The sequence below is a fragment of the Micromonas pusilla genome (assembly GCF_000151265.4).
Source record: "Micromonas pusilla CCMP1545 genomic scaffold MICPUCscaffold_3, whole genome shotgun sequence".
NCBI lineage: Eukaryota > Viridiplantae > Chlorophyta > Mamiellophyceae > Mamiellales > Mamiellaceae > Micromonas > Micromonas pusilla.
This window is the reverse complement of record NW_003315884.1, coordinates 1,005,430-1,032,402: the sequence shown is the minus strand read 5'-3', so window position 1 is coordinate 1,032,402 and position 26,973 is coordinate 1,005,430. Positions and strand designations below refer to the sequence as shown.

The 26,973-nt window shown below is 66.2% G+C and overlaps 15 protein-coding genes across 15 annotated transcripts; 8 read left to right on the top strand and 7 right to left on the bottom strand.

Annotated features, from left to right (window-relative positions):
• Window positions 1-2: 2 nt before the first annotated feature.
• Window positions 3-2,978, bottom strand: MICPUCDRAFT_56397 (chaperone, Hsp100 family, clpb-type; the record flags this gene model as incomplete). Its single annotated transcript, XM_003056827.1, has 2 exons — window positions 3-90; window positions 126-2,978. The coding sequence occupies 2 exons, from the start codon at window positions 2,976-2,978 to the stop codon at window positions 82-84; spliced, it is 2,862 nt and encodes a 953-aa protein (XP_003056873.1). The 3' UTR covers window positions 3-81.
• Window positions 2,979-3,096: 118 nt separating this feature from the next.
• Window positions 3,097-4,590, bottom strand: MICPUCDRAFT_32389 (uncharacterized protein). Its single transcript, XM_003056826.1, has 2 exons — window positions 4,527-4,590; window positions 3,097-4,361 (listed from the first exon to the last, which is right to left on the bottom strand). The coding sequence occupies exons 1-2, from the start codon at window positions 4,531-4,533 to the stop codon at window positions 3,151-3,153; spliced, it is 1,218 nt and encodes a 405-aa protein (XP_003056872.1). The 5' UTR covers window positions 4,534-4,590; the 3' UTR covers window positions 3,097-3,150.
• Window positions 4,591-4,765: 175 nt separating this feature from the next.
• MICPUCDRAFT_46744 (uncharacterized protein) lies at window positions 4,766-6,509 on the top strand (the record flags this gene model as incomplete). The annotated part of the gene is made up of 2 exons (XM_003057287.1): window positions 4,766-6,090; window positions 6,284-6,509. 2 exons carry the CDS (start codon window positions 4,766-4,768, stop codon window positions 6,507-6,509), a joined length of 1,551 nt encoding a protein of 516 aa, XP_003057333.1.
• A 1,359-nt stretch (window positions 6,510-7,868) lies between these two features.
• MICPUCDRAFT_56393 (uncharacterized protein) lies at window positions 7,869-12,323 on the top strand (the record flags this gene model as incomplete). Its single annotated transcript, XM_003057286.1, has 1 exon — window positions 7,869-12,323. The coding sequence occupies one exon, from the start codon at window positions 7,869-7,871 to the stop codon at window positions 12,321-12,323; it is 4,455 nt and encodes a 1,484-aa protein (XP_003057332.1).
• Window positions 12,324-12,597: 274 nt separating this feature from the next.
• Window positions 12,598-13,854, bottom strand: MICPUCDRAFT_56392 (uncharacterized protein; the record flags this gene model as incomplete). The annotated part of the gene is made up of 1 exon (XM_003056825.1): window positions 12,598-13,854. One exon carries the CDS (start codon window positions 13,852-13,854, stop codon window positions 12,598-12,600), a length of 1,257 nt encoding a protein of 418 aa, XP_003056871.1.
• A 116-nt stretch (window positions 13,855-13,970) lies between these two features.
• MICPUCDRAFT_32386 (uncharacterized protein) lies at window positions 13,971-15,780 on the top strand (the record flags this gene model as incomplete). Its single annotated transcript, XM_003057285.1, has 2 exons — window positions 13,971-14,166; window positions 14,457-15,780. 2 exons carry the CDS (start codon window positions 13,971-13,973, stop codon window positions 15,683-15,685), a joined length of 1,425 nt encoding a protein of 474 aa, XP_003057331.1. The 3' UTR covers window positions 15,686-15,780.
• A 407-nt stretch (window positions 15,781-16,187) lies between these two features.
• On the top strand, window positions 16,188-17,922 carry MICPUCDRAFT_62365 (uncharacterized protein; the record flags this gene model as incomplete). Its single annotated transcript, XM_003057284.1, has 1 exon — window positions 16,188-17,922. The coding sequence occupies one exon, from the start codon at window positions 16,188-16,190 to the stop codon at window positions 17,829-17,831; it is 1,644 nt and encodes a 547-aa protein (XP_003057330.1). The 3' UTR covers window positions 17,832-17,922.
• Window positions 17,923-17,994: 72 nt separating this feature from the next.
• Window positions 17,995-18,225, bottom strand: MICPUCDRAFT_9493 (uncharacterized protein; the record flags this gene model as incomplete). Its single annotated transcript, XM_003056824.1, has 1 exon — window positions 17,995-18,225. A coding segment is annotated over one exon (231 nt), but the record flags the coding sequence as incomplete, so codon positions are not given.
• A 403-nt stretch (window positions 18,226-18,628) lies between these two features.
• On the top strand, window positions 18,629-19,477 carry MICPUCDRAFT_15690 (uncharacterized protein; the record flags this gene model as incomplete). Its single annotated transcript, XM_003057283.1, has 1 exon — window positions 18,629-19,477. The coding sequence occupies one exon, from the start codon at window positions 18,629-18,631 to the stop codon at window positions 19,475-19,477; it is 849 nt and encodes a 282-aa protein (XP_003057329.1).
• Window positions 19,478-19,633: 156 nt separating this feature from the next.
• MICPUCDRAFT_56388 (uncharacterized protein) lies at window positions 19,634-21,561 on the bottom strand (the record flags this gene model as incomplete). The annotated part of the gene is made up of 2 exons (XM_003056823.1): window positions 19,634-20,257; window positions 20,371-21,561. 2 exons carry the CDS (start codon window positions 21,559-21,561, stop codon window positions 19,634-19,636), a joined length of 1,815 nt encoding a protein of 604 aa, XP_003056869.1.
• A 298-nt stretch (window positions 21,562-21,859) lies between these two features.
• MICPUCDRAFT_56387 (uncharacterized protein) lies at window positions 21,860-22,264 on the bottom strand (the record flags this gene model as incomplete). The annotated part of the gene is made up of 1 exon (XM_003056822.1): window positions 21,860-22,264. One exon carries the CDS (start codon window positions 22,262-22,264, stop codon window positions 21,860-21,862), a length of 405 nt encoding a protein of 134 aa, XP_003056868.1.
• Window positions 22,265-22,467: 203 nt separating this feature from the next.
• On the top strand, window positions 22,468-23,796 carry MICPUCDRAFT_56386 (uncharacterized protein; the record flags this gene model as incomplete). Its single annotated transcript, XM_003057282.1, has 1 exon — window positions 22,468-23,796. One exon carries the CDS (start codon window positions 22,468-22,470, stop codon window positions 23,794-23,796), a length of 1,329 nt encoding a protein of 442 aa, XP_003057328.1.
• Window positions 23,797-23,880: 84 nt separating this feature from the next.
• On the bottom strand, window positions 23,881-25,200 carry MICPUCDRAFT_14861 (uncharacterized protein; the record flags this gene model as incomplete). The annotated part of the gene is made up of 2 exons (XM_003056821.1): window positions 23,881-24,703; window positions 24,794-25,200. 2 exons carry the CDS (start codon window positions 25,198-25,200, stop codon window positions 23,881-23,883), a joined length of 1,230 nt encoding a protein of 409 aa, XP_003056867.1.
• Window positions 25,201-25,601: 401 nt separating this feature from the next.
• Window positions 25,602-26,174, top strand: MICPUCDRAFT_56384 (uncharacterized protein; the record flags this gene model as incomplete). The annotated part of the gene is made up of 1 exon (XM_003057281.1): window positions 25,602-26,174. One exon carries the CDS (start codon window positions 25,602-25,604, stop codon window positions 26,172-26,174), a length of 573 nt encoding a protein of 190 aa, XP_003057327.1.
• A 145-nt stretch (window positions 26,175-26,319) lies between these two features.
• On the top strand, window positions 26,320-26,562 carry MICPUCDRAFT_56383 (uncharacterized protein; the record flags this gene model as incomplete). Its single annotated transcript, XM_003057280.1, has 1 exon — window positions 26,320-26,562. The coding sequence occupies one exon, from the start codon at window positions 26,320-26,322 to the stop codon at window positions 26,560-26,562; it is 243 nt and encodes an 80-aa protein (XP_003057326.1).
• Window positions 26,563-26,973: the final 411 nt, after the last annotated feature.

Genomic DNA, 26,973 nt, shown 5'->3' with positions numbered 1-26,973 from the left:
TAAATAAACGTTTCTGCATTCGCGTAAAAAAGAATCTCTGTCTAGTCGAACCCCGGGATCGAAGGCGGCGGGACGTACGCGTCACCCTCCCTCGCCGGCGGCGGCGAGAACCCCGCGGGCGGCACCGGCTGCGACATCCCCGCCAGCGCCTCCACGGTCACCCTCGGCTCCGCGCTGACGACCAAGTGCGCGGGCCCGTCCCCGCGCGCCACGTTGACGACGGCGGTTTGCTCCTCCGCGACGTCGCCGCGTAAGACGGCCTGCGCGAGGCTCGTCTCGAGCAGGTGCTGCACCGCGCGCTTCACCGGCCGCGCGCCGAACGCGGGGTCGTACCCAGCCTCGCACAGCAGCTGCGTCGCGTCGTCGGCGACGCGCAGCCCGATCTTGCGGTCCGCGAGTCGGCCTTCCACGCGTTTGATTTGCTGCGCGACAATCTTTTGCACTTGCGAGAAATCGAGCGGATCGAAGACGATGTACTCGTCGACTCTGTTCACGAACTCGGGGCGGAAGTGCCCGCGGACCGCGTCCATGACCGCGTCGCGGCGTCGTTGCGCGCTTCCCGGGTCGTTGTCGTTCAGACCCTCGAGCACGAACTGCGAGCCGATGTTCGACGTCATGATGAGGATCGCGTTTTTAAACGACACGACCCTCCCTTGCGAATCCGTGACGCGGCCGTCGTCGAGAATTTGCAGCAGCACGTTGAACACGTCCCCGTGCGCTTTCTCCATCTCGTCGAACAGCACGACGCTGTACGGGCGCCTGCGGACCGCCTCGGTGAGCTGGCCGCCTTCCTCGAACCCGACGTACCCGGGCGGCGCGCCGATGAGCCGAGACACCGCGTGTTTCTCCATGTACTCGCTCATGTCGATGCGGACCATCGCCTCCTCGGAGTTGAACAAAAACGTCGCGAGCGTCTTCGCGAGCTCGGTCTTCCCGACGCCGGTGGGGCCTAAGAACATGAAGGACGCGATCGGTCGGTTCGGGTCGGACAGACCCGCTCGCGAGCGCTGGATCGCCTCCGTCACCGCGGTCACCGCCGCTTCTTGACCCACGACGCGCTTGTGAAGCTCGTCCGGGAGGTGCAACAGTTTCTCGCGTTCGCCCTCTTGGAGCTTCGAGACGGGGATTCCGGTCCACTTGCTTATGATGTCCGCGATGTCCTGCTCCGTGACTTCGTCTCTCAAGAGCTCGTCCCCGCCCGCGGCGCTCGCGGCGTCCATCGCCGCCTCTGCCTCGGAGAGCTCGCGTTGGAGGTTCATCAGCGATCCGTACTTCAACTCCGCGGCTTTGTTCAAGTCGTAGTCTCTCTCCGCGGCGCTGACTTCGATTTGCACCTGGTCGATCTCTTCTTTCAGGGTTTGGATCATCGCGATCTTGCCCTTCTCCGCTTCCCACTTTTGCGTCAACGTCGCCTGCTTCGCTTTCAGCGTCGCGAGTTGCGCCTCGAGCCCGGCGAGCCTGCCCGACACGCCCGCCTGGCTCGCCTTTTGCCCGGACGGCCCCGGGCGCTTCAACGACAGCGCCTCCATCTGAAGTTTCAAAATCTCGCGGTCGATTTCGTCCAGAACCGTGGGCTTGCTCGTGATCTCCATCTTCAGCTTCGACGCGGCCTCGTCGACGAGGTCGATCGCCTTGTCCGGAAGGAAACGATCCGCGATGTACCGATCCGAGAGCACCGCCGCTTCCACGAGCGCGTTGTCGCTGATGCTCACGCCGTGGTGGAGCTCGTACCTCTCCTTCAACCCTCGCAGGATGGACACCGTGTCCTCCACCGTCGGCTGCGCGACGTACACCTGCTGGAACCGACGCTCCAGCGCGGGGTCCTTCTCGATGTAATTTCTGTACTCGTCCAACGTCGTCGCGCCGATGCACCGCAGTTCGCCTCTTCCGAGCATCGGCTTGAGGAGGTTCCCGGCGTCCATGCCGCCGCCGCCGCCGCCGCTGCCGCCGGCGCCGACGACGGTGTGGATCTCGTCGATGAACAGGATGATCCCGCCGTCCGAGTCCGTGACTTCTTTCATGACCGCCTTGAGGCGATCCTCGAACTCTCCGCGGAATTTCGCGCCGGCGATGAGCAAGCCCATGTCGAGCGACATCACCTGCACGCCCTGCAACGACGCGGGGACGTCGCCGCTGACGATCCGCTGCGCGAGCCCCTCCGAGATGGCGGTCTTCCCCACGCCGGGCTCGCCGATGAGCACCGGGTTGTTCTTCGACCGACGCGACAAGATCTGAATCGTTCGGCGGATCTCGTCGTCTCTCCCGACCACCGGGTCGAGGCGCCCGGCGCGCGCCTCCGCGGTGAGATCCCGCGCGTACCGTCGCAGGCTCTCGTACTTCCCCTCCGCGCCCTGGTCCGTGACGTTTGAACCCTTACGAAGCGTTGTCACCGCGCCCTCGATCTGGTTCGCGTTCACCCCGATCTCCGCGAGCATCGCGCCGCCGAAGCGGTCGTCTTTCACGATGGCGAGGACGAGGTGCTCCACGGCGACGAAGTCGTCCCCCATGGCGGCTTTTTGCTGCCTCGCCTCCTCCACGAGCGCCTCGAGGTGGCGCCCCAGGACTTGCTGCGCGCCGCCGGTGACTTTCGGCTGGCGCGCGATGAAGCGGTCGATGAACCCGGCCGCGGCCGCGGGGTCGCCCTTCGCCTCGGAGATGATTCGCAGCGCGAACGAGTCTTTCTGCTCGAACAGCGCCTTGCACAGGTGTTCCGTCTCGACGATCTGCTGCGACGCGTTCTGCGCGATCTCCGGCGCGAGGACGATCGCCTCCCACGCGCGTTCGGTGAACTCGTTCTGGGAGATCTTCTTCTGGCCGCCGTCCGCGCGGACGACGACGGAGGCGCGAGATCTCCTCGCGCTCTTCGAAAAAACCTTCGTCTTCGTCGTCATCGGAGCGTCCGTCGACCGCGCGAGCGCGCGCCGCGACGCGAGAGCCGCCGCGCGCGCCATCGGCGCGCCCGACGCGAGAGACGACATCGTGCGACGACGCGTGAAGGTGCGCGGGTGCTCGCGGCGGTGCTACGAAGCGCGCGCGAGTGCGTTTGAAGGATAGACTAACGACGACGACGAGGGCGGAGAGAGGCGAACAACGACGAAGTTCAAAGGTGTGCCAGCTCGGCTCGGACAAAACGACGTCTACAGTACACTGTCAGTCTCGCTTCGCGCGCGACGCGTACGACCGCTTCGTGAGCCACGTCTGCAACGTCGCCCGGAAGTTCCCCACGCCCATGACGATGAACAGCAGCCCGCACGCGGGGGCTTGCCAATCCTTGAAAAAATCAAACTCCGTCGGCCCCGCGACGTCGCCCTTCCCTCTCCTCCCCGCGCCGCTCTTGTCGCCGCCGCCGAACCCGCCGCTGCCGAACGCGTCCATGCCGTGCTCCACCGCCACCGCCTTGAGCACGACCGCGCCAAAGTATATCTGCGTCATCTGCAGCCCGAACAGGAGCGGATACAACAGCTTCAGCTGCCCGGTGTTCCCGCCCATCTCCCCGCCGGCGACGTCCATCGGGTTCGCCTTCCCCATCGCGACGCGCGTGTACAGCCGAAACCGTTGGTACCGGTTCTGCGCGAGCATCACCGCTCCTTGCAACGCGGTGAACGCGAGGAAACGCGTCATGTAATCGAGGCACGCGTTCGACTGCACGTCCATGGTCAAGACGACGAGGCACATGCCGATGGAGTAGTAGTGGTGGTTCACCCACCACGCGCGGATGTGCGACCCGTTCGCGCGCAGGACGTTTTCCCTCAACGCGAGCGCGGCGTAAAAATACAGCATCCACACCCAGTACGCCTGCACGAGCGCCGGGAACGCGGTGGCGAGGCTGAACGCGCCGCCGCCGTTTTGTTGGGGCTCCGACGCGAGCTTCTTCCGCTGCTGGTTCAGGTACAGCAGCGCGCACGGCCAGAAGATGTACGCGTACGTGCTCTTGTCCCTGAACTCGTAGTACTCCTCTTTGATCTTCAGGCGGTTCTCTTGCCGCTGCGACGTGACGTCGACGGCGGCGCCGAGGAAGAGCTTGAGAAACTTCGAGTTCGGTCGCGGTTTGAGGTACCCGTCGAGCGCGCCCGCGGGCCCGGCGCCTTTCATCACGAGCTGCGCTTGATACAGGCTCTGTTCGGACTGCTTCCGCTCTTCAGACCCGGGCGGGAGCCGCGACGCGCGCTTCTTCAGGCGCATCACGCTCTCGCTCATCGTCGTCAGATCGTCGCAGCACGTTCGCAGATTCATGTCGAGCTGCGCGACGCGTCCGCTGATCGTGTGTATGCGCTTCTCGAGGTCTTTCGCCTCGTTCGCGACGGCGACTTCTTCGCTGATGACTTCGTCCGCGTTCTCCGCCGTGTTCGCGAGCGTAGGGTCTGTGGGCGAGGAGAGCGAGGAGAGCGAGCGAGGACGACGGGAGGCGGGAAGTTAGGGTTGCGAGGGAAGAATATTCAGAAGATGCAGACGAAGATTCGGGAAGACGTCCGTCCCTCGCGACGCGCGGGCGGCGGAGCGGACGACGCGCGCGGGCGGGGACGCACCGCTCATCGCGGCGGGCGACGATACGCGCGCGCGCGGTGTCTCGCGTGGACGAGCGCGCGTGAGGGTCGCGCTCTGGGTTGTGGGGCGCGAGACGAATGTTCGCGCGTCTGCTGACTGGCTGACGCGGCGAAGATCTTCGAAGGGCAGTGGCATGGCACCGCACCGCATGCCGCACCCTGCCCGCGAGGTGCAAATGCAGCATCAGATCTCATCAGTCCGACCGGCGCCGCGGGGCACCATGCCCGCGGAGGAAGGCCCCGTGAACCTCCTCGGAGGGGGCAAATCGCTCCACGCGACAGAGGGCGCGATCGCGAACGGCGTGCGCGTGCACCGCACGCACGTCATCACGACCGCGGCGACCGAGGACCAAGTCCGACGAACCGTGATCCTCGTGGGCGTCAAGTTTCTCCTGGGGCCGACGTTCGGGGGCGACGATTACCGCGACGCGATCCTCCCTCACGACGTCGCGCGATGGTGCGCGGAGCAGTGCGGCGCGACCGTCCTCAAGGTGCACCTGCGCCCGCCCGTGCAGGCGTGGGTCGAGTTCGACACCGAGGAGGGCGCGGCGAACGCGTTGGCGATGAGCGGCGCGACGTTCCCGTTCAAGAGCCAGCACGCCCCGGGCGGGCGGCTCAAGATCAATCCCGGGACGCACGGCGAGATGATAAAAGGCGCGAGAGACCACCTGAACACGCCGAGCTGGGCGACGCTCATCCCGGAGCGCCTTCGAGGCCGCGAGACGGACGCGGGCGAGAGGAGCGCGGCGTCCGTCGTCGACGCCGCGCGATTCGCGAATCCGTTTTACGACGAAGACGTCGCCGCGTACGAGCGCTATCACCGGCGCCTCGCGGAGGCGTACGTCGCGAACGCGACCGCGGGGAACCGCGCGGAAGAGGCGCGGAAGAAGTTGTTCCGGTGCGCGGCGATGAACGACGTGGACGCGCTCGAGGACGCGATATTCGACGGCGGCGCGGATTGCGACGACGTCAACGGCGTCGACGGCGGGAAAACCGCGTTGCACTACGCCGTCGCGTCGCGCGCGCGCGACGCCGTGGCGTGCCTGCTCGATCACGGCGCGAACCCGTCGATCGTGGACGCCAACGGCGTCGCGCCCGCGGACGCCGCCACCGGCCGCGACGCGATGATCGAGGCCGCGCTGGACGTGGCGACGACCGAACGCCGCGAGATGCGTCGAATCGCGGACGCCGTCGCCGCCGGGCGATTCCACGTCGACGTCGGGGATTTGAACGCGCCGCCGCCTCCGCGCGCGCCGCTTCACGCGGCGATCGCGGAAGGTAAGAACGCGATGGTTCGATTCTTGATGGCGATGGGCGCGAGCGTCGTGAAGGGCGACGGCGACGCGGGGGGTTCGCCGTTGGGCGCCGCGGCCGAGGCGGGGAACCACCGCGCCGCGCGTCTGCTGCTCATGAAAGGCGCGCCGCCGGAGGGCGGCGGCGGCGATCGGAGACCGCCGCTTCTGGAGGCGCTCGGAGGGGTGAGAGCGCACGGGTCGAGAGGCGGGCACGCGAAGATCGCCAAGGCGTTGATCGACGAGTTGAAACGGTTAGGACGGGGCGCGTACGCAGCGGAGATCATCGCGCGGTCGAAAAAATGAGGGACGTCGTCCCGTCGCGCGAGATAGAATTAGGTTAGTCGTAGCCCTCGCGCGCGTAGGTAGCGTGATCACTCTGCGCGTACATGTAGCTAATCTACTCTAGCTAGTATGCTCCTTCTCGTGCTCCTTTTCGTTCCACAGTTGGCGCGGGCTGGGGTTCCGCATCTTTTTCATCGCGGACTCGATCCAGCTCAGGACGGTGATCGACACCGTCCCCGGGCCGCTCGTCGCCCTTTCGCCGCCGCCGCGATCTGGGTCCACCAAGTCCTCCTCCCGCGACCGCGCGTCGACCACAACCTCCGCCGTCGCCGCGATCGCGGCCACCTTCCTCGCGGCCTCGTCCGCGGACCCGCCGACCATGCGTTAGAGTCACCCGCACAAAAAAACAGTCAGACACGCACACGCCCGAGTAGTTTGTCAAGTCATAACGCGAGCGATATAAGACGTGGGGAGCCCGAAGCGGTAGATAAGAGGTGGGGCGGTGTAATTTGAGTGATGCAGACGGAACAGACTGATGATCGAAGTTCTGGGCCCAGCCGATCCCGAGGGCGACGCAGCCGGTGCGACGATCACTTCAAGATGGGGATTTGCAAGGCTGTCATGCGTATCATCGCGACGACCACCTCCGCAGACGTCATCGTGGCCTTTTATTCCTCCACGGAGAAGGGCGTTGCCGAGCGAACCCATCACCTCGACCGTTCAGCGTATTCAAGTGCTACGCGAAGACGTCACCGCGAAGCTATTGAAGCGGGAACAAGTCCGTAACAGTCAACACATGACTTTCCGTTCGCGACGGAAATGCGCCTCTCCGCTGCGACCACGATCGCGCGCACGCATTCCGTCCCCGCCCCCTCGTGCGGCGACGGCGGCGGCGCCCAGGACAGCGGCCGCTTCTCCGTCGCGTCGGACGGGAGTAAACCGAGCGCGTAGCCCTACATGACGTCGGGCACGCCCTTCGCGGTCTCGTCTCCCGCGCCGAATCGCCACTTTGGACGGACTCGGATTTCGACCTGAATTCGTTTCGACAGCGACAGCTGTGCCCGTCAACCCGCGCAGTGCCCGTGCGCGTGCGTTTCGTGAAAATAATCAGTGAGCTGTGGCCATCGCTCCGCGTGACCGCACTCCCCGCCCGCGCGCCAGCAGCTCTCGCGCACGGAAACGCGAGTCGAAGCCGCGAACTTAATCAGCGCAGACAGGTACGCGAGCTCTCGGACGATGTCATAGCGCAATTATACACGGCTTCGCGCACCCCCCCCCCCTCTTCGGAATCGCGAGCTCGTATTTTTTCCGGAACGCTTTTTCTTTCGCGGGCGATTCCGGTCAGCAGCGACGTCGCGCGGCAGTCTCTCGAACGCCCGTGGTGTCCGCGCACAGTCTGAACGACATCTGCGTGATGTCTGCCACGATCGACTGCGGAGAATCGCATTATTTAAACCCCGCGAGCGTTCGTCGTGGGCGAGATCCGTCTAGACGATCTCGCGGTCGGCTCTGACTTTCTTCCGTCGCTCAAGCGCAGACAGAGGACGACCGCGGCGCGGCACACATCTCAGCGACGCTATGGCGATTACCGCGCCGCGCGAACGTTCCTAAGCTTCCAGAAGGTCAAGCTCGCGGAGCGGGTAGACGTCTTCGGCGTGTGCAGTAGCGCGCGCGGCGACGGACCGCGGCGACGAAAGTAGGCACCTGTCGAGACGCACGCACAGCTGTCACCGACGCTCGACGAGCGATGACGCCCGAGCGCGTAGTGACGTGGGGCGTCGTCGCCATGTCCGTCGCCGTGCTCAGGATCGTGACCGAGGCGTTCATGGCGGTGATGTCCGGCTGCGGCGACGTCGAAGGTTCCAGCGTTCACGCGACGCTCGTCGTCTCGCCGCCGATCACCAGCGTGAGCACCGCCGCGCCGCTCAGACCGCCCGCGGACAGTCCGCCCGCGCGACTCGCAGCGGGTATGAGGACGCGAGCCGTGAGGCGTAAGTGGCGCGTGTGCGTGTTCCAGGAGAGGCGGAAGGCGCTGATGATGGCGATGATGATGACGATGATGACGGCTGCGTCCGTCGCGACGCCGACGCCGGATGACGCAGACGCGAAGGCCACGCCGGTAAAGGCGTCCACTGCGACAGACGAGACTGTATTCGTCGCGACGCCGCCGGACGCAGACACGGCGCCGAGCGAGGCGTCGTCGCCGGAGCCCGAGCCGCAGCCCGAGTCGTCCGTCGCGCCTTCGGCCGCGGCGGCTTCGGCCGCGGCGGCGATGACGGCGCCGAGCGAGGCGTCGTCACCGCCGCCGGAGCCGCAGCCCGAGTCGTCCGCGCCGCCCGGGGCAGCGACGCTCGTGCCCGCCTCTAATCTCAACCGCTGCCTTCGCGGCGGCGCCTCGAGTACGGGGGCGAAGACTATCACCTCGTCGCCGAACGCGGATGAAACGTCCACGGGCCCGGCGTTCTTTCCGCGGTCGTTCATGAAGAAGTTCCGGAACAATATCTTGGGTTTTGAGCTACGCTCCGTGGGCGAGCCAATCCAGGCTGCGATCGGTCGCTTCCTCACGGCGAGCGCGATGAAAATACTGAACACCCGCGGCGATGGGAATTGCATGTTTCGCGCGCTGCTCGAGTGCATGACGGGGAACAGCGACAAGCACGTTGAGTTTCGGCTTCAAGTCGTGAATCTAATGCGCAGTGATCCGAATTCGTACCGAGCCGAAGCCGAAGCCGATCAGGTAGATGATGCTCCGCATGACAGACCTTTCGATTTCGATTCTTACTGCGACAATATGAAACGAGTTGGCATCTTCGGCGGGACTCCCGAGCTCCACGCCGCCTCCGTCTTGCTCAAGGTCGACATCATGGTCATCGACGTGCGCTACGGGAGGCTCGTTTTGGATACTGGTGGTGACCAGCCGCAGGAGCGAGGGACCATCGCCGTCGCCTTCGACTCGGACGGGAAGCACTATAACGCCATCGTCCATCTGGAACTCTCCCGCAGAGGTTTCCCCGACGACACCGAGGCGTCGGCTGCGACGTTTTCGGTAAATACGACGAAAGCGTCGTTCGCGGACGCGACACCGACGTCGGGCGTTTCAACCGCCGCTTCCGTGGTGAAGACGCGAGCTCGTGCGCAGATCTCGACGTCCTTCTCCGAGGAGGATGAGGTCACATCGCCCGGTGCGGACCCAAGAGACACCGAGTTCACGCCGCCGCGGAGCAGCAGCGATGCGCCCAACACGCGTGCGAGGGCACGCGCCACTGGGAGATCGCGCGACGCGCCCACGGCAACCTCGCGCGACGCGCGCGCGGCGGCGCGATCCAAACGGAACGCGAAGCACGCCGATGACGACGTGGATCCCGAGTCCGAGTCCACGGCGGCGGCGTCGAAGCACTTCCCGCGCGCGACGAGGCCAAATCTCTCTGCTCACGGCTCCAAGGCGGCGAAGCGCATCAAGACGTCCCCGTCGACGTCCGCGGCGAGGAAGCAGGCCGCGGCGCCGATGCCGTCGCGTAGCCGAGCTCAGCAGGCGACGGCTGCCAAGCCGTCCCGGTACAACCTCCGCCCGCCGAAGAGAACTCCGACGTCGACGTCGGCGACGCCCGCGGCGACGCCCGCGGCGACGCCCGCGGCGACGCCCGCGGCGACGCCGCTGCAGTCCGTCTCCTCGCGCACGCGATCGAGGGGTCGCGACCGAGGCGGAGGCGATGGATTCGATGCGAACCCGCCGCGACTGCAGTCGTCCGCGCTCGTCGCCACATCCGCGGCGCCGACGCCGTCGGCGCCGCGGACAAAGCCAAAGTCCAAGGCGAAGCCCGCCGCGAGGACGAAGTCGAAGTCAAAGCCATACAAAGGAAAGGCAGTGACGCGCGGTGCCCACTCGGTGGTTCAGGACATGCACAGCGTCGAAACTCGTAACAACGAGGCGGGCAAGGTGGCTCGGCAGCAGCGTAAATCCCCCGATGAACGCAGGCGTGACGATGCTGCCGCCGAGGAAGCTCGCGCGGCGAATGCCGCGCGAGATGCCGAGGAGCGGGAGGCGTTCAAGCTGAGATACGAAACCATCGACGAACTGCGCGCGGCGTTCGAAGCGGACCCGCTGTCCGATGACGAGTGCGTCAGAGACATCAAAGCAGAGCACGACGCGATGGTCGCCGCCGCGAAGAAACGCGCGGCTGACGAGGCCAAGGATGAAGCCTCCCGGTCGGTTCCCAAGCCCGCAGAACTGAAGAGACGCAGACTACTCAAGCCCGCGGAGCGCGCCCGCGTCGACAAGATCGACGCGCCGTGGCGCGGCGTCGCGAAGGCGTACCTCGAGCACGACTGGCCGCTGCCGTTCTGGTTCTCCGCCGGCGCGCTCGCGCAGGGTAACGAGACGCTCGAGCTCATCGTCGAACAGTACAAAATCGACACCTTGGACGAGCTCGGGCACTGGTTCGGCGCGATGTGCAGCGCCGCATACTTCGAGGCTAACACTGGCCGCTTTGCGCTTACGACGACAAATCGCGATTACGCCGATCTTCAACGCGCCAACCTCCACAACGTGCAGTGGAAGACCGTACCCAGAACTGGCGCCGAGATGGAGTCCGACTTCATCGAGAAATTCGAAGCCACGTGTTCGAACGGAGCAAAGTCTTGGAAGTACGCCATCACGACCACGCCCGTCGGCGACAAGAAGCTCCAGGAGAAGTTCTACACGAATCGTCGCGGCAAAAAGGTCATCCTCCCGCAGAACCTCGAGGACGACCCGCTGTTCCCGCTCGCGCTTACCGCCACGCCGTCGTGGATGGACGCGATCGTCGCCGGCGACGGGTCGCTGCGTGAAGGAATTTTCTCCCTCGCGTTCTGCGACTTCACGCCCCGCGAGCTGGACTGGTTCATCAACATCCTCGCCCGCCCGAGATGGAGAGACGGCACCGGTGCAGTCGTCCACGGCGCGTTCCCGGTGGAGAGGAAGAAGAAAGGGCGGAAAGGCCAGTACACGCTCGACATGACCGAAAAGTCTCTCGAAGACGCTGGGTACGCGCCGCGCTTCGGCTGCGGGATCCGCACGCACGGCATCCGCGTGAAGGAGTTCATCCACACCGCGGCTCTTCCGGTAACCCGCGCGTACCCGCACAAAGGCGTCTTCTTTCTCGACAACGACCTCTACAGTGCCGCGCTCGCGTGGCGATCCCGCGGCGAGTCGTTCACCCAGATCATCGTCGACGGGGTCATCCGCGGATTCAGCCTCGAGGAGTTGCAAGCCGAACTTCTGCGTGCGACGGGGTTGAACTTCACGGCTGCCGACCTCTTCGGGATCATCACGAAGCCACTGCTCCCCCCGGGCGAAAGTTCGGGAAGAAAGAAAGTGCTCGGAAAGCAATATGGCTTGGGTTTGCCCTTCCCACCGCGGCGGACGTGCGACAAGACCGGGAACGCGGACCGCGTCAAGCACACGATACACGACGTGAACGCGGCGAACGTGATCATCGGCATCGTTCGCAAGGGACACGAACACGCGGTACTGCACGGCGGCTTGGCTTGCGGCGGTGAAGATTCCGTCAAGCATTTCATCAAGATGCGCGGCGCCATGTACGAGGAGTACGGGTACATCTTCGACGCCAAGCAAGGGCTGTGCATCTTCCCCGGGGGCACGATCGACCGGGACACCACCAAGCTGCTCACTCAGGAGGTGTTAGACGCCCAGGAACGGTACCACACAGGCTGCGTCGAGAACGGCAAGTTCACTCCGCCGGAGCTCCTCCCTCACCGCACCGATGCACAGCTCAAAGTGCAATTCGCGCCACTGCTCGAGGAGAAGCTCAGGTTGAGCGCGCTGATCGTGAAGCTCCAGGGTTGGCGCATGGAGTTGAGACGCACAGCCAGCAGCAACCGGGCAAGATCCTACTTCATCTACACCGATCCCGGCACCGGCACTGTCAAGAAGGAGACCCTGGACCTGAACGGGATGGCCATCAAGTGGATCATCGCTAACCAACCGGAGAACGCGCAACAGCTCAAGGATTTGCTCACCAAGTACCAGCCGGAGATCAAGAAGCAGTTTGAGTGGACAGCGACAGCGACAGCGACGGCGACGGCGACAACGACAGTGCCCGCGGGCGGTGCGGAGGGAGATGGAGATGATGCCGAGGGTGCTCGGGATGAAGACGAGATCGCCTTGACGCAGTCAAAGAAGAAACGCAAGACGAAGCGATGAAATAGGCAGAGTAAATCGCGACGATGTCGCGAGATAGCGTCGACAATCTGACGGAACCGGCGGAAACGAACGTGTAGACCATGATATGTAACGAAAACGAACGAAGATACGGGAAAGTGAGGGGATCCCTACCATGCGTAGGTTCCCGCCGTGCCCGACGTTCTATACAAGCGAATGTCGGGGTGGAGTTCAAAGGCGTCAGGTGGAGTTGAAAGGCGCCGAGGGCGGGGATTCAAAGCGAGGGATGAGCGGAGAGATGCGCCGGGAAAAGTCCTTAAGGATCGGCGTTCACCACGCCGACGGGGTCGTATGGGGACCAGTGTATAGAACGCGCCTCTCCCCCCGCGTTGGTCGCCGCGCTCAAGTCAACCTCGCCCGCGTGTTCTTCATTCCCGTCGTACGTCCCGAACACGACGACCCGCGGCGCGAACCCCTCTGGGACCGTCAACGCGACGTCCCCGCCGTCGGTGCGCGCGTGCACGCGATGCAGCCGCTCGTGAAGCTCGAGCTCGCACTTCCCGCCGCCGGTGTCCAGCGTCAAGGTCTCCTCGCCGTTCCCGCCGACGCCGCCTAATTTGACGTCCCCGCCCTCGGTCCGCACGCTCCCGCGCGCGTGCCACTGCGACGCGTTGCCGACGATGAAGTCGCCCCCAGACGTCTCGACGTCGACGTCCTGCGCGAAGAGAGTTTCGAGATTGACGCGTCCCCCCGTCGTGCGCGCTTTTAAACTTCCGACGAATTTTCCGACGACGACGTCGCCGCCGTCCGTCGCGACGCGCCCCTCGCACGTCAGTTTCTGCGCTCTCAGCTCCCCGCCGCCGGTGTCGACGTTCAGCTTCGCGCCGCGGATCTCCCCCAGCCTCACGTGCCCGCCCCCGGAGTCGATGTCCACGGGTTCCGCGGGCTCGACGACGGAGCGCACGAAGACTTCGCCGCCGCCGCTCGCGACGGACACGCCGCAGTACCGCGGCGGGATCTTCGCGTGGACGACGGTGACGTGGCCCTCGCCGCGGATCGTCTCGCCGTCCTTCTCCTTCGCGCGCACGACGACCTCGATCGCCTTCTCGTCCGGGCGCGACACCTCGATCGACGGCGCGGTCGAGCCTTCCGGGCCCAGCCAGCTCGTCGTGATCTCCACGCGCGTCCAGTCGTCGTCCTGTCCCCACGGGTCGACGGCGACGCGGCAAGGGTACGTCTTCGCTCGCGTCGTCGGCGCGCGCACGGACACGGTCGCGCCGGATTGGACGTCCGCGAACGCGTGCGTCCGCGTGATCGCGCCGTCGTACTCCGCGCGTTCGCCCTTCGCCAGCGGCGCCTCGTTTTTCTTCTCACGCGCCGTCGACGGATCGCGGTCGTCGCGCGCCGGCGTGCTCTCGAACCGCTTCTTCGAGGACGCGAAGCGATTCAGGAGCGACGGCGCGACGGATGGGAGCGGAGCTGTCAGCGCGTCGCATCCAGGCGGGGGGGGGATGCGAGGCGCGAGCGTCGCCGCGGCGGTGCGCCGCGCCAAGCGCGCCAGCGCGCCTCTCATCACTGTACTGCGGCCGACTTCGCGAGAAGAGAAGCGTCGTTTCGCGAGATCGTGAGTCAGCATCTCGTCATTCTTTCGTGCGCCGCCCCCGCGCCGCCGACCCCATGGCGCATGCGATGACGTCCTTCGAAACCCCGCCACCCTCCGGCGCGAAATCAACCGCCGCGATCACCTCGCACGACGCGTTCGGAAGCAAAGTTCCCCTCGCGGAGCCGTCGTGGTACCAGCACCTGAACACGCCGTTCTACAACGCGTCGCACGTCGCGTGGCGAAACAAGCTCCGCGACTTCTTCGAGGCGGAGGTCGAGCCGAGTGCGTGCATCACATTTCGCGTTCTTCGCCGTTTCTCTCTCGCGCTTCCACCCCGCGTGATGTCCTGGACGTCTCGAAGTGGGGTCGTCGCGAGCGCGCGCGTCCGAGCGCGCGCGCGCCAGATCGCCCCTCCCGAAACCGCCCCTCGGAATTCGCTAACAACAGCCACGCGAGCACGAGCACGAGATCCCTAATTCCTCTCGTCCCCTCCCTCGACGCCTCTCCCCGTCGCCGACCCCGCCGCTGACCCTCGCGTCGTCCACTTCTCCTCCTCCCCCCAATCCCCGCAGTCGTGGACGACTGGGACAAGCAAGCGGTCACGAACAACCATGTCAAGTGCGGCGAGTACATCAAGACGATGTACTCAAAGTCCGCGAAATACGGCATCCTCCCCGCGTGCGTCGGCAAACCCTGGCCGAAAAAGTACACCTCCGCGCCGGAGCCGGAGGGGTACGATTACTTCCACGAGCTCATCAACGTGGACGAGGGCACGAGGGCGGGGGGCGGGATCGCGTGGGCGATGATGGGCGGCCTCGGGATCGGGATGCCGCCGATTTTGAACTTTGGAATCCCGGGCGACCGCGCGCTTCAGGACCGATGCATCCGAGAGTGCCTCGCCGGCGAGAAGATCATCTGCCTGTGCATCACCGAACCCGGCGCGGGGTCGGACGTGTCTAACTTACAGTGCACCGCGAAAGACGCGGGTGATCATTACGTCGTGGAAGGGAACAAGAAGTGGATCACGAACGGGATCTACGCGGACTACTTTACCGTCGCGGTGAGGACCGGCCCTCCCGGGAGCATGCACAAGGGACTCTCGATGCTTCTCATGGAAAAGTCCATGCCCGGCATCACCGTGTCCAAGATGGACTGCATGGGCGTGTGGCCGTCCGGGACGACGTACATCGAGTTCGACAACGTGAAAGTCCCGAAGACGAACATCGTGGGCAAAGTCAACGAGGGGTTCAAGCAGGTGATGTACAACTTCAATCACGAGCGGTGGCTCCTCGCGGCGCAGGCGGCGCGGATGGCGAGGACGTGCGTCGAGGAGGCGCTGTCGTTCGCGAGGACGCGGCGGACGTTCGGGAAGTTTCTCATCGAGCACCAGGCGATCCAGCACAAGATCGGCGAGATGGCGCGCCAGTGCGAGGGGCTCCAGGCCTGGCTCGAGAACGTCACGTTCCAGATGAACACGATGTCCAAGGAGGAGCAAAACAAAAAGCTCGGCGGACACATCGCGCTGCTCAAGCTGTCGTCGTCGCGCGTCGCGGAGTTTTGCGCGTCCAACGCGATGCAGGTCCTCGGCGGCGCCGGGTACACGCGGACGGGGAAGGGCGTCAAGGTGGAGCGGATCTATCGCGAGGTGAAGGCGTACGCGATCCCGGGAGGGAGCGAGGAGATCATGTTGAACCTCGCCGCCGGGCAGTTTGGGTTCGTGTCGAGGGCGATGCCGGACCCGCGGGATAAAAAGATCAAGGCGTTGATGGAGGAGCTGAAGCGCATCAAGTCCAAGATGTGATCGACGCGAGCGAGGGGGTTTTGCAGCGAGCACGGCACCAAACGGGGTGTACATATTGTTTTGTAATGAACAACGTCGCGACGCGCGCGTGAACGAATGCCCACGTCGCCGCCCAACGCGAATCGTCCCGTCCCGCGGGGTTGCTTAGTTGTACAACTTCGAACAGAATCGTCCGCGTCCTCGCGTGAGAAATACCACTCGACGAAAGCGGGCGAGAGAGTAGGGTTGACGGCATTGACGCGCCGCGCGCCGGCCGTCGGTCGAAGATGAGCGCGGACGCGTGGCGAGCGGGCGCTCCTCGCACGAATGTCATGCAGCAGCTGTGCGTGCGATCTCGCGTCTCGCGTCTTCCCCCGATCCGTCGCGTCGCGTCGACGCGTCTCCGCTCGGGATCTCGCGTCGCCGGCGGGAAAAACACGTCCGCGCGCGTCGCCGTCGATCGCTCCTCCCTGACGCCGCCCGAACCCCACCCGCGCGATTTATTCTCGACAGAACCGCGGTGATGCTGTCGATCAAACCGCCGCCGTACGCGGCGGAGGTGATCGCGGAGGCGAACGGCAGCGCGACGAAGATCGAGTCCGGGATCTTCGCCAAGTCGAAGAGCAACGACGATTACCTGAAACGCGTCACCGCCAAGCTGAACAGCATGAAGGCGCTCGTGCAGAAGCAGAGGCAGGCGGAGAGCAACGACACCGCGCAGCAGAACGAGCAGGCGCAGGGGGCGAACTACGACGCCGCGATGGCGCAGCAGCAGCAGTCGACGGAGACGCGCGACGCGCCGGCGACCGCGGCGCCGGCGACGGCGCCCGCGCCCGCGGCGGCGGCGCCGGCGGCGGTCGCCGCGAGCGCCGCGCAGACGACCGCGGAGAAGGAGCTCTCGCAGCAGATCTTCCAGACGGTCGTGAAGAACCAGCTCGACCGCCCGGAGTTCAAATCCGCCGTCACGAAGATGACCCCGGACGAACGGAAGCACGCGCTCGGGAGGGTCACGCACGCGACGAAGGCGGCGATGGGCGGGTACTACAAACTTCTGAGGGAGAAGAACGCGAAGTTGGGCCCTGGGAAACAGACCGCGGGTCTGAACCCGAAGGCGCTGATCGACCATCTGACCGTGAACGTCGCGTCGATGCTGTCGCGCCCGCCCGCGGCCGCGGGCGTCGGCGCGATCGGACCCGGTCGCGCGTCGGGCGCGAGCGGGATGGAAAAGGCGAAATCCGCGGCGGCGCAACAGGCCGCGTTGGCGCAACAGCGACGCGAGCAGTCCGCGGCGGCGGCGACCGCGGGCGCGGGCCTCGGGACGCCGGCGTACTGGCAGCGCGTGGGCGAGATGCGCGGGGCGTACCTTCCGCGGATAAAGCAGACCGTGGAGTACATGTTGAGGACGGGCGTTTCGCGGGCGCGCGACGCGTCCGCGTCGACGTCTGAACGGCTGCTGCATTTCATGACGTCGTCGCTCATTCCGATGTTAGAGCAGACCGCGGACCGCCCGTGCGCGGCGGCGACGTTCAAAGCGGGCGAGCTGGAGACCTTAGACGCGAAGATACGCCAGCTCATCGCGATCACCGCGGGGTCGCGGCAGAAGGCGGCGCTGGCGCCCGTGGCGCCGCCGCCGCCGCCGACGACGACGACGACGGAAGCCGCGGGCGCGGGCGGGACGAAGCGCGCGCGCGACGGCGACGACGACGACGACGACGACGACGGTCCGAACAAAAAGGCAAAGTCAGGGGACGACGTGTGGGGGAACATCGTCGCGGCTTCGGCGGCGAAGCCATCGCCACCGAAGCGCGAGCCGACGCCGCCGCCGCCCAAGCCGACGGCGTTCGTCCACCTGTTCGCCCCGCTCGACGCGGACGCCCCCGCCTCTCCTCCCCCGACGCCGGCGTGTCTCGCGGCGCTGACGCGCGCGGACCCGCCGAAAGGCGCCGGACCGGGACCGGCGCTGATGTGCGCGTCCGCGGGGAAGACGGCGACGGCGGTCGCGGCGGTGTTCGACTCCGCGGACGACGCGTACGACGGCGACGCGGCTGAGCTGACGCGACGCGCGTTCGAGTCGGAGCTCCTCGCGTTTGGCGGGGGGAAGAAGGGCGGCGCAGACGCGAAGGAGGCGTGGAAGGCGTGGGAAGAAGCCCTCGCGTCGTTCGCGTGAGATGCGAACCGCGCGCTAGATGTTCGTCGTTCGTTCTCTAATAACGCGAATGTAGTCACTAGCTATGATAGACTAACGGACCTCCGCCGCCGCCGCGCGCGTCGCGTCACGGCCGCGCGACGTCGTCAGGCGCGTCGTCCGCGTGCATCCACGCGTGGTCTCGCAACCCCCGCGGCGTCGTCTTCGTGATCTCGTCGATCTTTTTCCCTTTCCTGTAGAAGGTAAACGTCGGCGTGAACCTCACGTCCTTGGCGCTGTCCGGGAGCGTGTCCACGTCCGCGAGGACGAAGTGCGACTCCGGGTACGCCCTCGACGCGGCGCCAAACTCCGGGAGCATCTCCGCGCAGTGCGTGCACCAGCTCGCGCCGAACTTGACGACGACGAGAGAGTCCCGCTTCTCCCACAGGACGCGCTGGAACGCCTCCTCGCCTCGCACCGCGCTGAGGTTGCCGCCGCGCTCGGGGAGGGACTCGAGGCCGGGGACGGATCGGATGGATTCCCCCCCGGGCGGGTCCGACGTCATCGACGCGAGGACCGCCCTCGCGGCGTCCTCGTGCCGCTCTTTCTCGCTCCTCTCGGACGCGGACGTCGACGCGACCTCCGCGGTCGGCGCGGGGGGTCGTCCGAAGAAGAGGCCGCGCATCGTGCCTCCACGGCGCGACGAGATGTGCCGCGCCGAGTCTGACTGGAGGCGATGAGGCCGCAAACCTAAAAAATTTCGTCGTCGTCGTCGTCGTCGTCGTCAGATCGGCACCGCCCGTCCACTCGTTCACTCGCGGGGACGCCGACGCGCGACGATGACGGAAGAAGTCGACTACGCGAAGTGCCTCGAGGTCGCGCTCGACGCCGCGGAGGCCGCGGGCGCGGAAATTCGCGACGCGTGGCACGCGGAGAGGGACGTGGAGTACAAGGGCGCGGTCGACCTCGTGACGGCGACGGATAAAAAGTGCGAGGACATCATCTTCGCGAAGCTCGCCGCGGCGTTCCCTTCGCACGTCCTCGTCGGCGAGGAGTCCGTCGCCGCATCGGACGGGGTCATCCCGCCGATGACGGATAAGCCGACGTGGTACGTCGACCCGCTGGACGGGACGACGAACTTCGTGCACGGGTGGCCGTTCTCGTGCGTGTCCATCGGCCTCACGGTCGGTAAGACGCCCGCGCTCGGGGTCGTCCTCAATCCCATCCTCCGCGAGACGTTCACCGCGATCAAAGGCGAGGGCGCGCGCCTCAACGGGGACCCGATATCGTGCAGCAAAGTGTCGGACATCGGCAGAGCGCTCATCGGCACGGAGATCGGCGTCGGGAGGGACGAGGCGACGGTCTCGGCGATCATGGGCAGAGTGCGACGTTGCGTCGAAGTCAGTCGGAGCGTCCGATGCAGCGGCTCGTGCGCGATGAACATGGTCTCCGTCGCGATGGGTCGCCTGGACGCCTTCTACGAGATCGGGTTCGGCGGTCCGTGGGACTGCGTCGGCGCCGCGGTGATCGTGACCGAGGCGGGCGGCGTCGTGCTCGATCCGAGCGGCGGGGAATTCGTCTGCGACGCGCGGCGGGTGTTGTGCGGAAACGCGTCGATCGGCCCCGCGTTGGTGGACGCGCTGAGGGGGATCGAGGACGGGCCGCTGGAGCCGCGCGCGCCTCGTTAGAGGGGGGGGGCGATAGCGAAGCGTTGAAGCGTTGAACGATCGATTGATGTCGTCGTCGTGCCGTCGCGCGCGAGTCGGCGCGCTCGGGGGTTCGTTCCGTTCGTCGGACTTTGTCGCGCACGCTCCCCGCCGTGACTCTCGCTCTCCCTTCCCCGCTCACGCCATCTTCCCGACGCGTCGCTTCACGACGCTGACGCCGTTGGATATGAACGCCTCGAGCAACCCGCTGCACGTGTACACCCCGCCCATGAGCGCGCACATCCCTAACGTCCAATCGAGCACCGGCTTCGTCTCCTCCCTGAGCACGACCCGCATCGGCGAGACGTCGTATGAAAACTTAATCATCGGCCCGTCCACGTGCGCGTCGTCCTCGTCCCCGTACGCCGCCGGCGCGAGCTTAAACCGGTTCGAGTTGAACGTGTACTCGTACAGCTGCACGGCGTCGCCGTCGATGGGCTCGAACGCGTGCGACACGACCTTGAGGTAGTGCTCGTGCACCGTGTACGGCTCCGCGGACGCGAACGTCTCCTCCGCGCCCGCGACGGCGAACCGACCGCCCATGTCCTTCGGGATTTTGCTCCACACCCGACGCATGTGCCGCGGAACGTACGACGGCCGTCCCGGGACGGTCTTCCCGAACGACAGGTGCCTCAGCACGTGCGTCATGTTCACCACGTCGACGTTGATGTTGTGCCCCTTGCTGTGCGCGGTGACGTAGAAGGCGCCGGGGACGCGGTTCACGCGGACGCTGCCCTCGATGATGCAGCCGCTCGTGCGAATCTGATGACAGGGCGAGTCCATGCGAAGATAGTTCGTTCATCGGTCAGTCGATGAAAGGGGACGCGATCGAACGTTGAAACCGAGCGACGGGTGAAAAACAAAAACGGGCGCACGGCGCGCGCCTGCCCGCCCAGCGCGCGTTGCGCGGCGGCGACGGTGCGCGTCTCGCTCGCGCGCCGCCGCGCCGCCGCCGCGTCGAGCGCTCCCTCTCCCTCGTCGTCGTCCTTCGTCGCGAGCACTTCGACCAGCACCTTCCGCACGAAACTCGCGATGTCATCCGCGTCCCTGCGGCCGTGGTACACCTCGAACTGCAGCGGCTTCGGGACGTCCAGAACGGTCGAGAGGTCGCTCTCGGCGGCGTCCGCGGCGGCGGCGGCGGCGCCGCCGCTCGGCGCGAGCGTCCCGCCCTGCACCGTCCCCGACGTCGGGTGCAGCGACCCGGCTCGGTACACGCGCATCGTCGGGAACGCTTGGATATGTTGGTCTCTGCAGAGATCTTTGTTCCCATCCAGCGTGCAGTCCACGGTCGCGAGCGCCGCGGCGAGCCTCGGGCGGCCGGCGGCGCGTAAGTCGTCTCGAACGAGCTCCGCCGCGTGTTCGAATATCGGCGCGGTTTTTTGGCAGTGCGCGCACCAGGGCGCGTGGAAGTTGACGAGGAGGACCTGGTGCGCGCGGACCATGCGTTCGAACGTCGCGCCGGTGACCTCGTACGCGATGCGCGCGTTCCCGTAGTGGTCGATGTCCGTCGACTCTCCGTACTCGGGTTCCGCCTGAAGAAGAGTTTTTTGGTTTTCGATGTCGATGACAGGATGAGCTGCGCGGCTCGGAGAAAAAAAACGAAGAAGGAGAGCGTGGCGAAGACGCGCCTGCGACGCGCTTCCGCCGCTCGCGCCGTGCTCCACGCCGAGGTACTTCGTCGCCCCCGCGCTGTGCTTGTAGATCCCCTCGCCGGAGATGTTGAAGTGCCTCGTCCCGAGCGCGTCGATGACGTGTATCGTCGCCCACTCGCACGACAGCGCCGGGAGCTCGAGCTTGAGGTTCACCTGGAACGTGTCGTCGTCGCTGTGGTCCACGAGAACGTCCGTGACCGTGGTGACGCCCCAGAGCTCTCGGAGCTGCGCGGCGAAGAGGAGGACGAAGACGCACAGGAAGACGACGCTCAGGACGCCGCCGAGGACGGACCCTTCCGCGAGCTCCCGCGGGAGTTTCGCGTACATGTCCGCGCGCTTGAAGACGCCGCCGACGCCGTCGGGGCGCGCGCCGACGACGAACCCGGCGCCGCTGCTCGTGCGTCGCGCGACCATCGCGCGCGGCGGGGGGCGCGGGGGGATCGCGCGGCGCGGCTGGGGGGGAAGGGGAAGGACGACGCGGAGGCGACGATGCGGGGCGGGGCGGGGGCGGGCGCGCGACGACGGCGCGGGCGCGCGCGGGGAGTGGCGGCGGCGGCGGAAACGTCTGGTCGTCGTTCGCACGCGCCGTCGACGACCCGAGCGAGTGCTTTCGTCGCGCCGAGGCGGCGACGGAGGAAGGACGCGGGCGGCGAGGGCGCTCGACGCGTCGCGCGCTCGCATGATGACCATAGGATACTGCACATCGCGCGCTCTATCGCTTCTTCCCCGGCGCCGCGCTCTCCGCCAAGAGCACCTCGAGCGGCGTCCGCGGCGCGCGGCGCCAGCGCGTCGACGCGCGCGCGCGCACGAGCTGTTTTCTCCGCGCCCTCGACTCCGCCTCCGCGCGCGCCTTCGCGCGGTCCAGCGCCGCGCGCTCGCGCCTGATCGCGCGCAGCTCCACCGCGGCAGCCTCGCGCGCGTGCTCCGCGGCGTGGAGCGCGCGCGTCGCGTCGTCCGCGTCGGCGAGGACGGCGAGCGTCGTCGCGCGCGCGCTCTCCACCGCCTCCTCGCACGTCCTCCGCAGCCGCGGGTCTCGTATGCGCGCGGCGTCCGTCATGAGCTTCTCGTAGAGGCGCGTCGCTTCGTCCCTCGAGCGCGTCTCGGCGAAGCTCGGCATCGCGTCCGGGGGCGGGGCGGCGCGGTCGCGATCGGAGCGCGGCGTCGCGCGTCGCGTCGCGTCGTGTGCGTCGCGGGGGGCGGGGCGGAACCGAGGCGCGGTGCCTCCGTTCTCGGAGTTGACGAGATCGGGGAGAGGGAGAGGCCCGGGAGAGCCACGACGTTTTCGTCGTGGCGGCGCACTTCGCGACGCGCCTCCGCACGATGGGTGGATCGTTCGCGAAACCCGTATTCGGGCCGTTTCCTACCCAGGAGTCGATTTGGCGCGCCGCGGAGAATGGGGACCCGAACGCTTTTCTGGCCGTCGCTACTTTAAGCGCGACGAGCTGCACGAGTCTCCCGCAAGACTCAGGTCTCCCGCAAGACCTCGACCTCTCGCTGAAGTACCGAAAAATATTCGCTGATACTGCACCACTCGACACCTTGGCGAGGGCCGCCTACAATCTGTTCCGACAACTGCACCATGAAAATGTGTTTAAGTCATTCCCGCAAGATGATCGCGCGCACTTAAACGGGCTCGCGATGTACCTGCTCGAACGCGCAGCGGAGCGCGGTGACGGCCAGTCGTACCAAATACTCGGCCACGCCCACTGCAACGGAATCGGAGTTCCGAGTATCCCGAAGAATATGAAGAAGGCGTTCGCGCTTTATCGCGCATCGGCCGAGAGAGATAATCCACTTGGACAGTACGAGCTCAGCATGGCTTATTATCAAGGCCAGGGTGTCGAAAGGGATTGGGTGAAGGGTGCGTATTGGCTCGAAAAAGCCGTCTCGCACGGTAGCGACGATCCAATGCACGCCTTCATCATCCAGTACAAGCAACATTACACGAAGGAAAGACGGATCCTGATCGAGAAAGTCAACGGACTCTCCGGCGTGCGCATCAGCGACGATGCCGCGGAAGCCTTCGTCGACGGACCGTGGCGCGATGACTTCGTCGCTAAAACAACGTACGATCTCCTCGCCTTATGCTTCATCCACGGGACGTGCGGGATGGAAAAGAACATGCGGTTGGCGAAGGATTTGCTTGTCATCTCGGCCGCGTACTTCCCCGAGCCCTCCTCGAAGGCGCTCCTGAAGCAGCTCCGCCGCTGTCACGGGTGCGGTAAGTACGCGTACTGGACGTGCAAGCTGTGCCGCGGCGTGCGTTATTGCTCGCTGAGGTGTCAAAAGTGGCACTGGAAGCACGGCGACGGCGAGCCGCACAAAGTTACCTGCCCGCGCGTGGTCACTACGTTACAGGAAGACGACCGGTGGTGGCGTTTACACGTCGCGTACAATACGAACTCGCAGGTGGAAATCACCGGACTCGTTTCTCGTCCGGATCTGAACGGACAAGCCGCTCGCGTGGAGAAGTACGTGATCGAGAGAGACCGGTACCACGTGAAAACGGAAGCGAGCGGCGAGGAGGTGAACGTGAAACCGTGCAACTTGATCTTGATCAAAAGAGTTGAGTTCGACAAACCGACTTACCCGGATGACGAGGCGTCAATTCATGGAGGTGTCCGAAAACGTTGGTATCAGCCTGAATGACTTGAATGACATGAACGACATGAACGACATGAACGACGTCAGCGGTCACCATCACTTTACGATTGCAATAACACATCTCTACGACTACGACGACCCCCCACTCTCCTCGTCCGCCTCCGCCTGCAGCTTCGGGCGCTCGCACCGCTCCCACACGTGCTCCGCGTCCTCCCTCGACATCGGCGCGACGCGTCGCGTGACGGTCGCCCCCCCCTCCCCCCCCGCGCCGACGTAAAACTTGAACAAAAACGTGTTCGAAACCTCGCTCGCGGCGCGCTCCGGCTTGGTCACGAACGCCTCCACCTCCACGTCCACGCAGCTGCGCTTGTGTTCGTCCTCGTCGCTGACGCTCGCGTGTAACACCCGCGACTTCAACCGCAGAAGATCCCCGACGTCCACGGGACGCAGAAAGTCCATGTCGCTGACTTGCTTAAACACCGGTCGGTCCCCGCCGAACACGTACGTCGTCGCGAACGCGAGCTCGAACGCCCGCCGCAACAAAAACCCGCCGAATATCCGCCCCGAGAGGTTCCTCTGCTGCGGCTGCGCGACGAATATGTTCTCCGTCCGCGTCGCGGACGACGGCACGACGTCCCTGGGCGCGAGCGCGGGGAGCTCCGCGAGCGTCCGCGCGTCCGCCGCGAGCGCGTCCGCGAACGCCTTCTTCGCCGCGCGCGTTTCGTCGGATAAACCGGCGTCCGCGTGTTTACCCGCCGCGATCGCGTCGCGCGTCGCGCGCATCCGCCGCTTCTTCGCGTCCACGCGCGCCGCGGTCGCGTCGAACAGCGCTCGAGTGCGCGCGCAGTCCGGCACGAGCGGGTTCACCGCCGCGGATTTATTCGTCACCGGGTCCCTCGCGACGAACGTGAAATCCGCGCTCAGCGACGGACCCGGCGCGAAAGCCGTCGTCCTCGTCTTCTCTCCGCCGGTTCGATCCCCGCCGCCGTCGCCATCGTCGTCGATGTACTCCCTCGGCGCGTCCGGGTGGTCCGCGGGCCACGCTTCCATGCGAATCACCATCGACGAGCGTCCGACCCAGCTCACCGCGCCCGTGAGCGTGAGGTCTTCGTCCAGGCGCAACGCGCGGTGTAAGCGCACGCGGTCCACGGACGCGGTCACGAGCAGCTGCGGCCTGGTCTCGACGACGCCGTCGTCGCAGTGCTGGAACGCGATGTTCCCGGCGAGGGAGTCCAGGTCTTCCAGGACGCGTCCGATTCGCACGGCGTTCCACGGCGATCGATACGCCTCGAGGAGCGCGTCGTCGGACGTGAAGCGATACCGCACGGACGTCGCGACCGGGGGCTTGGACACGAGCGCGGCCTGGTTCGACGTCTCCGTCGCCGCGTTCGAGTCCACGCCCGCGGCTTTCGCGGCCGCGAGTCGCGCGTTCCAGAGCTTCGTCGTCATCGCGGTGCGCTCGCGGGAGACGCCCGCGGACATCCACCGCGGTGACGACGACGACGACGACCATCGCCACGGCGTCGTCTCCCGAGGCGGTGCCGAGGCGTCGACCGACGCCGCGGTCGGCGCGGACGCGCCGGACGCCGCGACGAACGCGCCGCGGACGTCGACGCGCCGCGCGCGAGCGCGCGCGAGCGCGCGCATCGCGCGCATCGACGCGTGCGACGCGCGACGCGGGTGTGGACGGCCGCCTCATCGGCAGCCGTCGAGATCTGCCGCTGCCGGGTTACTGCTTTTTTATTGGCCAGAGTGACGTCGCAGATTCCGTCACAACGAGCGCGCCGGGGAGCGGCGCTCGGCGCGATCGAAGTCCGCGGTCGCCCGCGCTCGCGCGCGACCTCGCGGTAATGACCCCCCCGGGAACGCCGCCCGCGGCGGGCGGCGCCGGGGACCCTCCCCCGGTCACGATTCGCGTCACGGTGAAGAGCCCGTTCAACACGTCGGTCGTGGACTTCGCGACCGAATTCCCCGCCGCGACCGCGACGGTGGGGGACCTGAAGCGACAGATAGAGGAGCAACACGAGGGGAACCCGCCCGCGGCGACGCAGAGGATAATCCACGCCGGCGCGCTGCTGCGCGACGACGCCGCGCTCCTGAAAGACGTCCTGAAGTCCGCGGATCTGAGCGTCCCGCAGGTTTTCCACATGGTGGGCGCGTCCCCGACGACGACGCCGGCGCGGTCGCGATCCGAGGGGGTTCGAAGATCGCCGGAGGAGCGCATGCGGCCGCCGCCGGGTGACGCGGCGACGCCGCCTTCGCCGCCGCCGCCGCCTCTCGCGGGCGCGCAGCCGAGGGGACGATTCCATCAGGGCGCCGCGACGCCGACGCCGACGCCGCCGCCGCCGCCGTCGAGCGGCCAGGTGCGTTCTATACACTGGTCCCCATACGACCCCGTTGGCGTGGTGAACGCCATTCCTTAAGGACTTTGCCCGGCGATTCTCTCCGCCCACCCCACGCTTTCAATCCCCGCCATCGACGCCTTTCAACGCCAACTGACGCCTTTCAACTCCACCCCGACATTCGCTTGTATAGAACGGCCCTCAGCGGACGCCGGATCCCAATCCCATGGCGTACGCGCCGACGACGCCGCCGAGCGCCGGGTACGCCCCGCCGACGCCGCCGAGCCCCTGGTACGGGTACGGGTACCTCGGCATCGGCGCGCAGTCGCCGCAGATACAGGCGGTGTACGAAGCCGCGTACGGAGCGGCATTCGCCGCGTTGTCGCCGACGACGTCGCCCGCGGGCGGGTTCGCGCCCCCGACCGCCGTCGCGGTGCCGTACCCGGTGCCCGTGCCGACGCAGTGGTAGGGATCCCCTCACTTTCCCGTATCTTCGTTCGTTTTCGTTACATATCATGGTCTACACGTTCGTTTCCGCCGGTTCCGTCAGATTGTCGACGCTATCTCGCGACATCGTCGCGATTTACTCTGCCTATTTCATCGCTTCGTCTTGCGTTTCTTCTTTGACTGCGTCAAGGCGATCTCGTCTTCATCCCGAGCACCCTCGGCATCATCTCCATCTCCCTCCGCACCGCCCGCGGGCACTGGCACTGTCGCTGTCGCCGTCACCGTCGCTGTCGCTGACGCCGTCACCGTCGCTGTCGCTGTCCTCTTAAACTGCTCCGCGATCTCCGGCTGTTACGGACTTGTTCCTGCTTCAATAGCTTCGCGGTGACGTCTTCGCGTAGCACTTAAAGACGGTGAACGGTCGAGGTGATGG